The sequence below is a fragment of the Labrus bergylta genome, chromosome 22, assembly GCF_963930695.1.
Source record: "Labrus bergylta chromosome 22, fLabBer1.1, whole genome shotgun sequence".
NCBI lineage: Eukaryota > Metazoa > Chordata > Actinopteri > Labriformes > Labridae > Labrus > Labrus bergylta.
The window spans coordinates 17,102,088-17,115,657 of record NC_089216.1 but is presented as its reverse complement, the minus strand read 5'-3'; the positions used below and the strand labels follow the sequence as shown (position 1 = coordinate 17,115,657).

The following is a 13,570-nucleotide window of genomic DNA, read 5'->3' as shown; positions in this document are numbered from 1 at the left end:
CAGTTTGATTGTGATTTGACTTTCATGATTTAATGAGTTTGATTAAAACGTTCACACCTCTGAATCTAGAAGCTGCAATATGCTAAAATGTTAATCGTACCATTGTATAGTGAACTGTGCAAAAGATGGCAGAGATTCAGTCTGAATAAAGACAAAAATAATCATCTAGAACCTTAATGAGAACAGATAAAACTGTAATTTATCAAATGTGAGGCCAAATGATCCTGAAATCATGATCTGAGGCTCTCTGCTGTTTTCTAACTCTCTAAATGTTAATGATATCTTTCCGTTTGAGATTTTCCTCTGTACAATGATGATCTTTTATTCATGATGATAATTGAAATGCTGAAATTCTCTGTGTGCTAAGGAAAGCAGAAGAAGTCGAACCTCTATGAAAGCGTGTTTAAATATTGGTAGAAATATCAATCCACACACACAGAGAGAGAGAGAGAGAGAGAGAGAGAGAGAGAGAGAAAATTACACAACCCGGTTATGGAAGACCTGGATGGTCACTGATTGGATATGACAGTAGAGTTTGATGATTGGCTCTTGCTGAGACCGTTGTTGTTCTCATCGCCCCCTTGGCTCACGCTTCAGAAGACAAAGATCACAAAAACGAGCTCCTACTTTGTGCAGGGTTTCTTTTTTTAATGAGGCTGTCTGTTGCATTAGAATGAAGAGTCCAGTGAAAGCCAACTTTTCCTGCTTGATGTTTGTGCTGCAGGAGTTGTGAACAAGTTTCTCAGAGAGTAAAATCTTCTCTCCCGTCTCTCTGTGTAACTTTATCTCCGCTTTACCATCCTACTAACTTTCCACCGCTATTCCCAGTTTCACCAAGTCCCAAAAGTGAATTAAAGCACCATAAATTAAAAGGAAAAATGCATTATATCTTAGTATTAAATCTGGCTCTCGACGGCTGGGAAAGCGTGCACGATGCCATCTCTGTAGCTCCTTAGCGGGCATTAGCCTCGAGGGGAAAGACGAAGAAGAAGAAGCACATCTGGAGAAGGACTGAGCATATGTGATATTGAAAAGTAAAGCAGTCAGAATGTAAACAGGACGGAGCTATCGGCGTCTGTCGTCAGAGTTTGCATAAGGACAGACAGAAGTAGAATCAAGTTAACTTCAACAAATGTTTTGCAGAACTGTGATAGAAATTAAAGGCATGGTTGGTAATTCTCCAAAACTAGCATGATTTTAAAAGTAGATTTCCTTCAGTGCTCTGTCTACACCCACCCCTCCCCTCTGTGCTCCCTCACTTGTGTTATTAAGACTAGTTAAAGTCTGACACCAGTATCATAAATGTGTTGAGTTGAGTACAGCCTTAATGAAGATTTCCATGAGAAAATTTCCACATTGATCTCATACTAAAAAATTCAATATGTTTAAATGGGAATAAATTTACCAATTCAAATTTGTAATGTTCACAACTGGTTTAGATTCCATGGACGATTGAGAAATTTAAAGAAATCTGGTTAGATTAGGTTGATGTAAAAGCAAAAAACTTGCAAAATGGACCAATTAAAGCCTGCACAAGATGAATAACGGAGGCCCTAGATTTGAGCCTTGTGGAACTCCTAACATGATGTTGCTCTGTTTGGATTCATTGTAGACATACCTGAAACATAATAGTTCCAGTTTTGAAGATAGGCGTTAAACAGCCCCAAACTTCCACCAGATACGTGTGCATTGCGTGTCCACTCCTGTCCGTTACGGCTTCGTGCACCCTCGTTCGCCAACCCCAACGTTGCAAAAGTCTGAATCTAACTCAAAGAATCACAAATACGTTGTGTATGGTGTAACCAATAAATGTTGCATTAATCTGAGCTATGCTTATTAAATAAAGCATTTTCAGGTTAATAACCAGCACGTCAGCACCACTCAGATTGTTTCTAGGTGAAGATTTTCTGGAGTTTTCGTAAAATAATGAGCTATTGAGATTTTTTATCACGAGCCAAATTATTCACGGAGGTCTCCTCCTCTTCCAAACAAACCGACTCGATGATTACACTCTCAGAAATGCTGATTATTCAGTCGTTTAAATCGTAAAGAAAACAGCTTTAAAATAAAATTAAAGATTGAACCATCTTGCACTTTTACGCTGAGCTAGTCATGAGGATTCTCTCCATACAGTCGGCTTTATTAGATGAAATATCTTTATGAATGTGTATATTGATCAGGATAGGAAACAAAGCCCCTGTTTGACTGCGATAACACTGAGCGGCTGATTGCCCCCTCCATTGAAAGAACTCCTTTATCTCCTTCTGTGTTTGTCTCCCCGGAGAGCCCTCCCTCCGCTCCTTCTACAAAGAGAATCCACACAGTCATTCCTCAACAAGATAAAGTATTTGCAGTGTATTATTCCTCCCCTCTTTCTCTCTCTCTCCTCTCTCTCCCCCGCTGGAGTAGCTGTCTGATATAGATCACGCCTCACATTGTTTTTCCCCCCCAGCACCCTGCAGTGATAGCTCTCCGGGGCGAGCGGCGGGTGTGAGCCTGAATCCTCTGGATTTCTCTCTTGATGTTTCTCAGAGTCCCCGAGGGGCAGAGGGAGAGAGAGAGAGTAAATACAAAAGAGAAGAAGAGAGTGTGTGAGGTGTGTGTGTGTGTGAGGCCAAGCGAAGGACAGGGCATCTGATGACTAAACAAAGAGAGAAAGTGAAACAAGGACAGAGTGTCTGCACTGGATGTGTTCATAAGAAGTGACTCAGGCGACTCTGGCTTCAGTGAAAAATGTTGAACTTGAATCAAACGGGTTTTCAGGGCGGAAATTAATGAGACGACACCTGCGAGCCAGCTCTTCCTGCTCTTGTGTTCATATATGTTGATGTACGTACATGCTCAGTTAATTTCCAGTGAGTGACCATCTTGTCTTTATTATAAATCTTTTCCACAAGTGTTTGATAACTGAGGGATCAACTCAATAAATATGTATATCTATCTCTATATCTACAGATCGAAGATCGATCTAAGAAAGATATCGGCCTATATATCGGTATCTGATTTTTTTCTCTACCTGATATCGGTATCGGTCACAAAACCTCCATATCGTCGGACCCAGTGAGTTATTCAAAGTTTCTCTGTTTTCTTTGCTGGTAGCTGAGGTGAAAATAAGTCAGAAACCTTTCAGCAATTAAAAGTGAACTCTCCAGTTACTCCTATAGGAAGACAAGCTCATTAATCTCATCTGTTCTTTATTCATCATCACTACCTGTCATCACTTCTCTATAGGTCGTGCTCTCATTCTGATGCTGTACCTGCAAGATTTTCACACTTCGCTCATGTTCGGTTTCGTTTCCTCTCATTGACTGGAACATGCGTCTTTGCACCTCTGATCTCAGAACTCTGCAGACATGATGTCGTGTGTATAACGACGCAGACAGAAGACGAGACACAAGCGATGCTTTGAGAAGTCAGACGATAAATATCCTTTAACAATCACTCGTCACTGCCTCACATCTGTTAGTTGAAACAGTAAAAGCCATTTGAAACTCATTTAAAAGCATGGTATTACATTCAGAGAGTAAATGCCTCCTCGTGAACAAACACCACGCTGTGTCAGATTATCTCAATTATAGGCTTTCATTAAATATGCATGATGTCATTATAACTTTATTCATGTTCACTAATGGTTTCACATCCTGATAAAGCCCGATTTTTACCCCGACTATTCTCCTCTCTGTCGCTCGCGTAGACGGATGAGGAAAGAGGAAGGAGGGCGCTCTACACGACACTGACACTCACTTTTCTCGCTCAAAAGCGCTCGTTAGCTTGTTGTATAAAGGGGACATGACTGTGAATAAATAATATCCACATCCGAGCTTTGACTTGTGTTAAACAACAGAAAAACCTTTTTTTTTCATCCTGATGTTTGCACATATGCACTTTAATACATTTATGTGCTCTAGGGGGTGGGGGGAGATTTGTAATATATGATGTCATTTCTTTGTACATTTCTAAATAAATAATTGATCACAAAAAAAATTTTCGACTCAAGGCAAGCAGTTTATCAATACCAAGCTTCATACAACTACCTTCAAAACAAAAGCACTATATGTCGAATTGTTCGCAAGGGGGAACTGAAATTTACAGAACAAAGAATGAAACATTATGCAGTGGATGCAGTGTGGACAACCAGCGTGCGACGGCATAAACGGCATAAATCCCTGGCGTGCTGTTAGGACACGATGTAACTGAGAGCGTCGGCTGCACCGGTGATAAGTCCGAATTCTGTATTTGGTGTAAATTAACAAAGATATTCTCCTGCAGTAGTGGCGCACTTTCTCTGCTGACTCCCAGAAGTCCTTTGTGGATTACATCATGGAGTGAAATTCATCAGAGGCCTGAGGTTTAGTCAATGTTTTCACTGTAAACTGGCTTCACTATAAATATGGATTTAAATGCAGTGAAGTGAGAGTGAGCTTTACCTCCTCACCTCTTCCCATCATGACTCTTTCACTTTACCAACGAACAGAAGAGCCCAGTGCGTGCAGCACAACACCTTCTTAAACACAAATTGATTTTCTGTGCAGCCGGGGGGCGAGCGTTTTGGAAGACATGCTGAACTGCCTCTCTCGTCATTCAGCCTCTGCCTCCGAGTGCTCGCAGACGTCTCAGAAAGTTTCTGCAGCCGACTTTTCACAAAGTGTGCAGTGGCGCTAACGGAGCTGTAAGAGGAGACGATGGAGAGGAGGGCGAGAAGGAGACATGAAAGGAAGCTTTTAAAAGATCATTTAGCATACACGGCTCTATCTGTGTGTGTGAGCATGAGGACGCCCTCAGGTCGCTGTTTGAGCGGGCGGATAAGACGGTGTATCCAATGAGCTCGCTGCTAAACTGGGGAATGAGGATCTCGGTTAGAGGAGCAGCTCCATGAGTAACACTGTACACTCACCCACATATGAACCTACAGGGAGCTAAGATCTCTACGGTTCTCTTTCAGGTTTTGACCCGGGAATGAACGACACGCCGCCAGATAAGTTCCGTTATGATAAAACATGAAAATAAAACATTTGAGTCCAATTACAAAAAAAACAGAACAGTGATACTCTGCTTGTGAGTCCTTTGTTCATCAGTTGGTTTACCCATCATCCATCCATTATCTATACCTCTTTTCCCTTTCGGGGTCTTGTCAGGCTGGAGCCACGCCCACCTGTCAATCAGGTCAGCTACACGCCTTATTGTGAATAACTCTTATTCTTCATCAAATCAAAACTGATGAGTCATCAAAACATTCACCCCCCGTACAGTGTGTGTCGATCGAGACATGAGCTAATCAGACCTGTTTGTTTTTTTGAACCAGGCTGTAAACATGTTAATCTCTGCTGTAAAAACAGGCTTTTTTGAATGGGTGTGTATGTGACTTCCTGTGCTTCTACAGCCAGCCTCTAGTGGACACTCGAGGAACTGCAGGACTTTACACTTCAGCATCGGCTACATGTTTCAACACCGGAGGTTGCTGCTTGAAAGCACTACAGTCTGCTACTGCGTCCACTAACATCCCACTTTGGTGTAATCAGAATTAAACATGCTAGCATAGTTAACACAAGCATCCATCCATCCGTCCTTTGCAGACTGACAGAGATCATCTTACCCTGAACACCTGCACACACCTGACAGACACACTCTCACACACCGTCACATTCTCTGCTGCTCTAATTGAAAAGCCTCAGACTGTGTGGAAGTGTTGCAGCCAGCAGAAGTGGAGCAGCAGTGATTTGTTGACTGCGAGGTTGCATCTGGCCCGGTGTTTATTAGCCGTTCAGTCGATCATTCAGGGGGAGCGGCATGATGGAGAGCCACGTCCACCCTCCACCCTCTAATGCTTCTGCTGCAGCTATTAACCCGCCTTAATGTTTTCTGAAGAGACGGGAGCGTAATGACTCCAGACCTGAGTGTCGTTTGTTGATTTAGGTTGAGGATGAATATTGAGTGGTTCATGTTTTCCTTGGCAGACATTCTCACGTCCCCGTTTGAAAAATGGAGCAGAAGAAATGAGATGTGAAACTCTTGAGTTTTTGAAAAAGTGTGTCAGAGGCTGCGAGCTTCTCTGCAGGTGATCCAGAACAGACGACTGTATCCGAACAGAGCTCTTTTATTCTCCTGTCTCAGATCAATACTGTGTGTCTGCTGTTAGAGGACTTTTAGACGCTCAAAGTGAACACTGCAATAACCATTCTCATAAAAACTCAAGTGGAGTGAGCTGTGTGCAGAGCGGGAGGAGTGCATTGTGGGAGGAGAGTGGAGCTGCATGAACTCAAATACTTTAGCAAATGTTGAATTTCCATAAAAAGTGTTCTGTGAGCAGCCTCGATGCGTCCTGCCTGAAGATCTTATTCCACAGATTTACAATACCTGCAATTCTCTACGTTGTCAAACTGAAAACATCGAACCTGACCCTACAGTACCCAGCATGCAACACAGCCCCTAATATTGATCTCTAATCGTTTCTGTAAGACATGTCCTCCTCACAGAACATTTGTGTTTCCTGTCCTCCTCCTCCTGTATTGAAGTGTCAGATGCGTTTCGACTACAATCTGGCTGCTGGAGAAAGTTTCCATCTACAATTTAACCGTGAGAGCTGGAGCAAAACTTACAGAGCGTCTGTTCTTCATCTTCAGCTCGAGTAGATTTAAGAGTTTGGATGCATTTATAGATTCTCTAAGAAATGTCGATGTAGGCAGCGTTTGTCTTCTGCACATAAAGCGATTCAATACCATCTCAACTCTGCACACAAGTTTTAAGAGTTTCTACATCACAATGAGTTCTGGGTCAGGATGTTCTCTTTTGGATGTTGAGGACAAAAGACGTCCTTTATTCTTGAAATCTACGACACGTTTTCAACACTTTTATCATCTCTGATTGTTTATTGACTTACAAAACCTTCAAGCTGAGGTTGCACAGATTCTAGTGGCAGGAAACATTTCTGAAAAGTCAAGGAAATGACATCACCCTGAAGAGAACAGCTGTGAAGGCTCATTTGACTACAGGGGGATAAAAACTTCAGATAGCTGCGAGTCTTTTGGCTGCATCGTTGTGTGTAGCTGCTCGACCACGCGCTCGACCTGTGTGTGTGTGTGTGTGTGTGTGTGTGTGTGTGTGTGTGTGTGTGTGTGTGTGTGTGTGTGTGTGTGTGTGTGTGTGTGTGTGTGTGTGTGTGTGTGTGTGTGTGTGTGTGTGTGTGTGTGTGTGTGTGTGTGTGTGTGTGTGTGTGTGTGTGTGTGTGTGTGTGTGTGTGAACAGGATCTATATCTCCAGTGACCGCAGACGTCCGGTTCTATCCCTTCGACTCGTTATTAACTCGGCCCCGTTTCTGCCATCCTCAAATGTCACAGAAATGTTTCCCTCTCCTCGTCTGTCTGCAGCGATTCCAGGCCAAGTGCTGCTGACATTTAATGATTCCTTTCAGTGTTATCAGCGATTAATGGCGACCTTTCCTCTGGGGGGGATAAAGCGTTTGATCTTCTCAAACCTGCAGAAACCATCAGCGTTTCATTTTTAAAGTCGACTTCAGCTCTGACAGATGAGAGTGAGAGAGTCGATTTCAGGTGGTCTAGTTTATTGTCTGAAAGTAAAGTAAACAAACAGTTGAACACATATTTGTTTATTTGTTAGAATAACCATTAGCTGTACCCGAGAGCTCAGCTTCTCTTCCTGAGGTCCACTAAAGATCTTTATTTGTTCAAATCTAAAACGTCCAAAGGTTGAGCTTTTACAGCCAGAAGCTCGACCTGCAGAGTGTGTCAGGTTGTCTGTCTCTATATGTCAGCCCTGTGATTGGCTGGCAAACAGTCCAGGGTGTTACCCCGCCTCTCGCCCAATGACAGCTGGGATCGGCACCATGACCCTGTAACAGGAAGTGGTATAGATAATGGTTGGATGGTGTTTGCAGACTCAAAAGTTTAGCTCTGAAGCCAAACAGTCTTTTACAAATTTAAGTGTCAAAGTCTTGTCATGTCATTCCCCTCTCTCTCTCTGGTTTCTGTCTCTATCCTCTGTCCTGTGTCCTGTGTCCGAAATAATGGCCCAAAATAAGTTAATTAGACAGTTTGGATTTGAAGCTAAAGTTCAGCTTGAGATTTAAAATTCTTGGCTTTTTGAGAAATGTTATAGTTGAAATTCCAAAGGTTTTGCCTCAAGTTAAAACCTTTTCTCAAACCTGAAAGTTCAGCTTGATAGTTCAAGTCTCCTCCTTTGCAGACTCAGAAGTTTTGTTTGCAAATTCCATACTTTTTGCAAAACTTTTTTTTTTTTTTACTAATTCAACATTTGAGGGCAACAGTAGCCAAGTTTTCTGTCTGCACGCCCCATGTTCGGAAGCTGTTGTCCTCGAAGCAGGCAGCCCGGGTTTGAATTCGGCTTGTGGTTGCTTCCCTACATGTCATTCTCTCTCTCTCTCTCACATTCTCTCTCCTGCTTCTCCAAATGAGAAAGGCTTGACTACACAGAAAAACATTTTTTGTTTTTCTGCAAATCAAATGTTGTTGACTTCCAAGGAAAAGACTTCTGAGTGACAGAAATACATTTAGCATAGTTGCTCTCAGAAGCTGCAGTGTCATCTTTCTGATTTCTAAAGATGATTAAAGAAACAGCAGTCCTCTCACACGGTAGATATGCAGATTGCACAGCACACACTTGACACAGAGGGAATATTTGATGGATGACGGTATGAAAGGAGCTTTCACCAGCTCCTGGTGGGACTTTAATGGTTTTTTAGGAGCACATGTGACGGAGACCTGCGGTGAGGAGTGAGGCGCTCTATTGTTGAGGCGGTTTGATGGACTTTCTCAGTGGGCTCTTAGCTCAGCGAGATGCTATCTTAAAGGGTAAAACAGCTAAGAGAGCAGTCTGGCTCTGCGGGGAGTTTGGGTTTGTGTTCTCAGATTTGACTCCATTGATTTTCAGGACCTATTAAGTGCCTGAAAAACAGACATGTTCCTCCAAACAGCAGCTCCACACTTAGTAATCAGACTGCAGCATTTTGTGACTGTGAAAGTTTTTCCAGACATCTGATTTATGCTTTTATGAGCGGGCCTGTTGTCTGATCATCTATTCCTACCAAACAGGCTGCCCAAAGATGTGTTCAAAAGCAGTCAAGTTTATTCGCTTTTTCCCCCAAACCAAAATTGCCACCTTGACATGCTTCATCAAAAGCACAATAAAAATGCTTCTTATGCTAATAGAGTTGTTGTTCTGCAGCTTTTTATGGCACTTAGAATTCACAAGTACTTTATTTGTCCATTTATCCTCTTATCCGAGGTCTGGTCGCCCCAGACCTCCCTCTCGCTAGCAACGTTTTCCAGCTACTCTCGGGGGATTCTGAGGCGTTCCCAGGCCAGATGGGATATATAATCCATCCAGCGAACTTTGGGTCTAATTTGGGGTCTCCTCCCAGTTGGGCGTGCCATGAAAAACCTCCAAAGGGAGGCGTCCAGGAGGATCCTAATCAGATGCCCAAACCATCTCAATTGGCTCCTTTCGATGTGATGGAGCTCCTCACCCTCTGAGCTCCTCACCTTCTCTCTAAGGCTGAGCCCACCGAGAACCAGTCTGCGCTGCCGGGGATTAGCACCCGGCACCTGGCTTTGCATGAACCCTGACCCCCCTTTGCAGGTGGTGCGCCTACAGGGTTTATTTTTGTGTGTCTTTCTTGAGATCATTGGCTTTTTTGAGGCACTAAAGGTATTCAGAAACTCACAAACCTTTGTAAACATATCAGAGATGTTGATGGTTGTTGTAAAAAATAGAACAACAATATCTGTAGACTTAATTGTTTCCCAACAGAGAGCTAAGGCTTTTGCCTTTGGCGAAATGTTGCTGTATATATACGCTGATGATGTCATTCAATACATGACATACTGTGCAGAATGCTGCAGAAACGATCAGGCAGGAGGGAGAAGATGCTACTGGTTGCTGAAAGTTATTATTTGCATGAGGATGTTTAACATTATGAAAATAAAAACTAACAAAACTCAATTATTTTTAAAGATTTACAGATTTTGCTGATATTAAGTATTTCAAGACACTCAAAGAAATTACGTCACAAAGAGCAAATCTACCAATGAAGGCCCTGGCAGCCTCACAGCCTCATTTTTATTGCAGAATTGTAAGAACTGAAAGCTTCAAACATGGAGAGAGATCTTGAGAAGGGATCTTCCTTTGTGTGTTTGTTTGATTGAAGCCCTCGATAAACTTCAGGCGGGGGGACTCTGTGGGTCCAGTAAACTCTTTGTCTTTCAGATGAAATCAGCTAAATGTTCCCCAGAGTTGAAATGAAAGTCGACTCTGTTCATTATTATTCTGCAGAAACAAAGCAGAGATGTTCCCGAGCTATCTGTGATAGAATACACGGGCGGCCCGCTCGACGTGTATGAATCACTCTCTTTTAAATTCAATGTCCCGAGAAGTGTTTTTGTCGATTTGAAGTGAGCTCATGATTCATCGGAGCTAATCTAGTCATCCAGTGGAGATCGGTGCTCTGTGAAAATAGGAGCCATTATTCCAGAGAGCTGCATCGACTGAGTCAAGCCGAGAAGACAAACACTGGAGGAGGACGTGAGAACATAATGGTTTTCAATGATCCTGGCAGGTTTTTATTTTCAGGCTTTAATTACTTTTTATGAAGATCGATTGTTGTGATGAGCCGAACAAGGAAATCTGACACCAACATTTTCAACTGTTGACACGAGAGCCTCGTAGTGTGACGTCTGCGCTCACTGACTACATGTAAACGTCAGTCATGTTTAGCATGAAGCCGATTGTCTGACTCTTTGTTTTAGCAGAAACCCAGTCACTCTGATGGATCCTTTTCTCTTCTGTCTCTTCTTTTAACTTTGAAGATTTCTTTCCTCTACATAACTCTGGTTTGAGTCAGTGATTTGTAAATGGACTTGAGCTTGTATATTTCTTTTCTAGTCTTCTGACTCCTCAAAGCTCTTTTACACCGCAGGTCACACCTACACATTCACACACTGATGGTAGAGGCTGCTGAGTAAATAGTCCATCAGTATTAACTCATTCATACACATTCACACACTGCAGACGAAGCAGCTAGAGCAACTTGGGGTTAGGTGTCTCGCCCAAGGACATATCAAACATGTGGCTGCAGGATCTGGGGATCGAACCCCTGACCTTCCTGTTTACAGACAGTTGGCTCAACTGAGCCACAGCCGCCCAGAGCTTCAGTCTTCTGCATCATGTTGCTGTATATACTGTATACGCTGATGATGTCATACAATACATGACATGCTGTGCAGAATGCTGCAGAAACGATCGGGCAGGAGGGAGAAGATGCTACTGGCCTCTTTCCCAAGGAGTGTAATCATACACTAATACACAATAAACAGGAGTGCAAACATGGACCGCAAGAGTGCAAACAGGTTGGGAGAACACATACGAGTCATACATGATATCAGAACTCCAACCGGCTCATGCTATGTTTACCAACCTTGAACATTAATTTTTTCACTTTTATAAGAATGATGTAATGCCCTTTTTTTTTAACCTACGACGACGGTCCTGTGCTGACCTCCCTTCTGTGTACTATCATGTTCTGTGTCAGCATTCCTTCATGGCATTAATCTCCCTCTGTTGTGTCCTGCAGGGCTGCGTGGGGGGAGGACGGTGACGGTGCAGTGGCTCTCTCAAAGCCGAACCAAGAGGGAGGCCGAGACTTCAACACAGGTCAGATGTTTCATCAACCTTTCTCTGCTCCTCACTCTGACCTTTTCTCTTGGGTTAACTGTTTTTAGAAGGTCATATCTCTGCTTTGTGAAGAGAGTTAAAGTCCAAGTCTTCATGTGGTGCCAACAGCTTCTTGTGCTGATTTTATTTATGGTTAAAGCGGTGTATAAAAGCAGCCACACAGTCATCAGAGACTTGAAATGTAAAGCTGCTGAAGCGTTCATCCCCGCTCTGAATGTGTCCAATCACTCCGTAATGAAGCAAACTCTAAATGCATCGTATGTCAGACGTTGTGTCGCCGTGTTAGCGTTCTTTACTCATTACTGTCGACCTTTGCTGTGAGATTTCTTCTCCTTTAAATGCATCCTCGTCCCGCTCTGATTTAATGGAAAAGTGAAGGACGTGTGTCTGCTCTGTTTGCACCCGCAGGCGGTGCTTGACTCTGTGCTTGTTTTTATTTTAAAATATCTATAAGGGGGCTTTTTGCTGCCCTCTTTTTCAGCCCACAGATCGCCACAGTGTCCTCAGTGCTGCAATGTACCGCACACTCTGAGACTGTGTGCCCTTTATGAGAAGGATGTGAGTTAAAGGGACGGACTAAAAGGTTAACAGGAGGGAAGGTTTGTAAAAGTCTCTTTAAAAGGTCCAATAGCTGCAGCTTGGAATCAGCAGAGAGAGAATACTGTCCAGTTTATCCTTCAGGCTTCACCAGCTTCTGTTGAACATTTTCTACCGGCTTGAACTCGTTAGTTAGTTAGTGAGCGGAGGGGTCGTGAAAGATGGATGGTTTGATTTGACATACTGGTTGGAAACACGGCGGCTCAGCCCAGTTGGTTTCCTGTTTTCATTCACATCTGATGTGATGGATACTCATGGTGTGAAGGTTCATGCTCAGGAGCGATGACTCCTTATCTCAGTTGATATCTGTTGTTGTTCGACGTGTCGAGCTGAGCATGGGCACATGACTCGGCTGCTTCACTCCTCTCGGCCTGTTTTTCCTTGGCATGAGAGGAAAAGTTGGTCTGAGTTTTGGAGAGGCCGAGAGGAAAAGTGAGGCTGCAGCCAAAGCTGGAGGCATGAAGCCCTCGGAGGAGCATCAGAGTGATGGACGAAAAAAACAACAAACTAACTGCACTTCAGATGGAGGGTCACACACACACACACACACACACACACACACACACACACACACACACACACACACACACACACACACACACACACACAAAGCACATTTGCAGTTATTAGAAGTGAATCAAATGTGTGACTGTGTCCTGATTGAAGTCAGATTGAATCAGAAATTTAATCAGCTGATTACATTTATAAGCGGCTCCCATGATCTCATTCGTCTTCTCGATGTCATCCATCTTTGTCTTTAGTCCCGGTCTGATCACGACCCCACTGGCACAGATATGACGTGTTCAATGACAGAAAAAATTTATGTAAAATAATAACTCCAGGTTGTGCACGCATCCTCATGTTCTTCTCCTCATCCGTCTACTTTAATAAGAGATTAAACAGATCCCTAAACTCCTGGTTTCAAATCATTTGAAGGACTTCTAGTTACAGTTTCTGCTAATTTCAACGGTTGGTGCGGTCCGCGCACTACAGCGCCGTTTGCTGTCACTCTATTCAAGGCTCCAGTTTGCCAGCAGCGTCACTACGCTCTGCTCCGTGTCTAAAACACACTCTCAGTCTATTTTTTGACAGAGCTCGTTGTACGCACACATGAAGCTGGACAGAATAGATTGACCTGGACAGGAAGTCAGACAAGGGAACCCACAGAGCGTCCGGTGAGTTTCAAAATAAAACACAATACACAGACTCCTGATGGTATGTTCCATCACTTTATCAACAACAGAAACCGAATGAACAACAAATTAACCTC

The 13,570-nt window shown here is 43.2% G+C and overlaps 1 protein-coding gene across 1 annotated transcript in view; it reads left to right on the top strand.

The window, feature by feature from the left end:
• Positions 1 to 13,570, top strand: part of adam19a (ADAM metallopeptidase domain 19a) — a 154,662-nt gene that overhangs the window by 12,999 nt on the left and 128,093 nt on the right. The window contains exon 2 of the mRNA XM_065950792.1: positions 11,603 to 11,682. Coding sequence (XP_065806864.1) covers positions 11,603 to 11,682 — 80 coding nt within the window. The remainder of the gene's footprint in view (positions 1 to 11,602; positions 11,683 to 13,570) is intronic.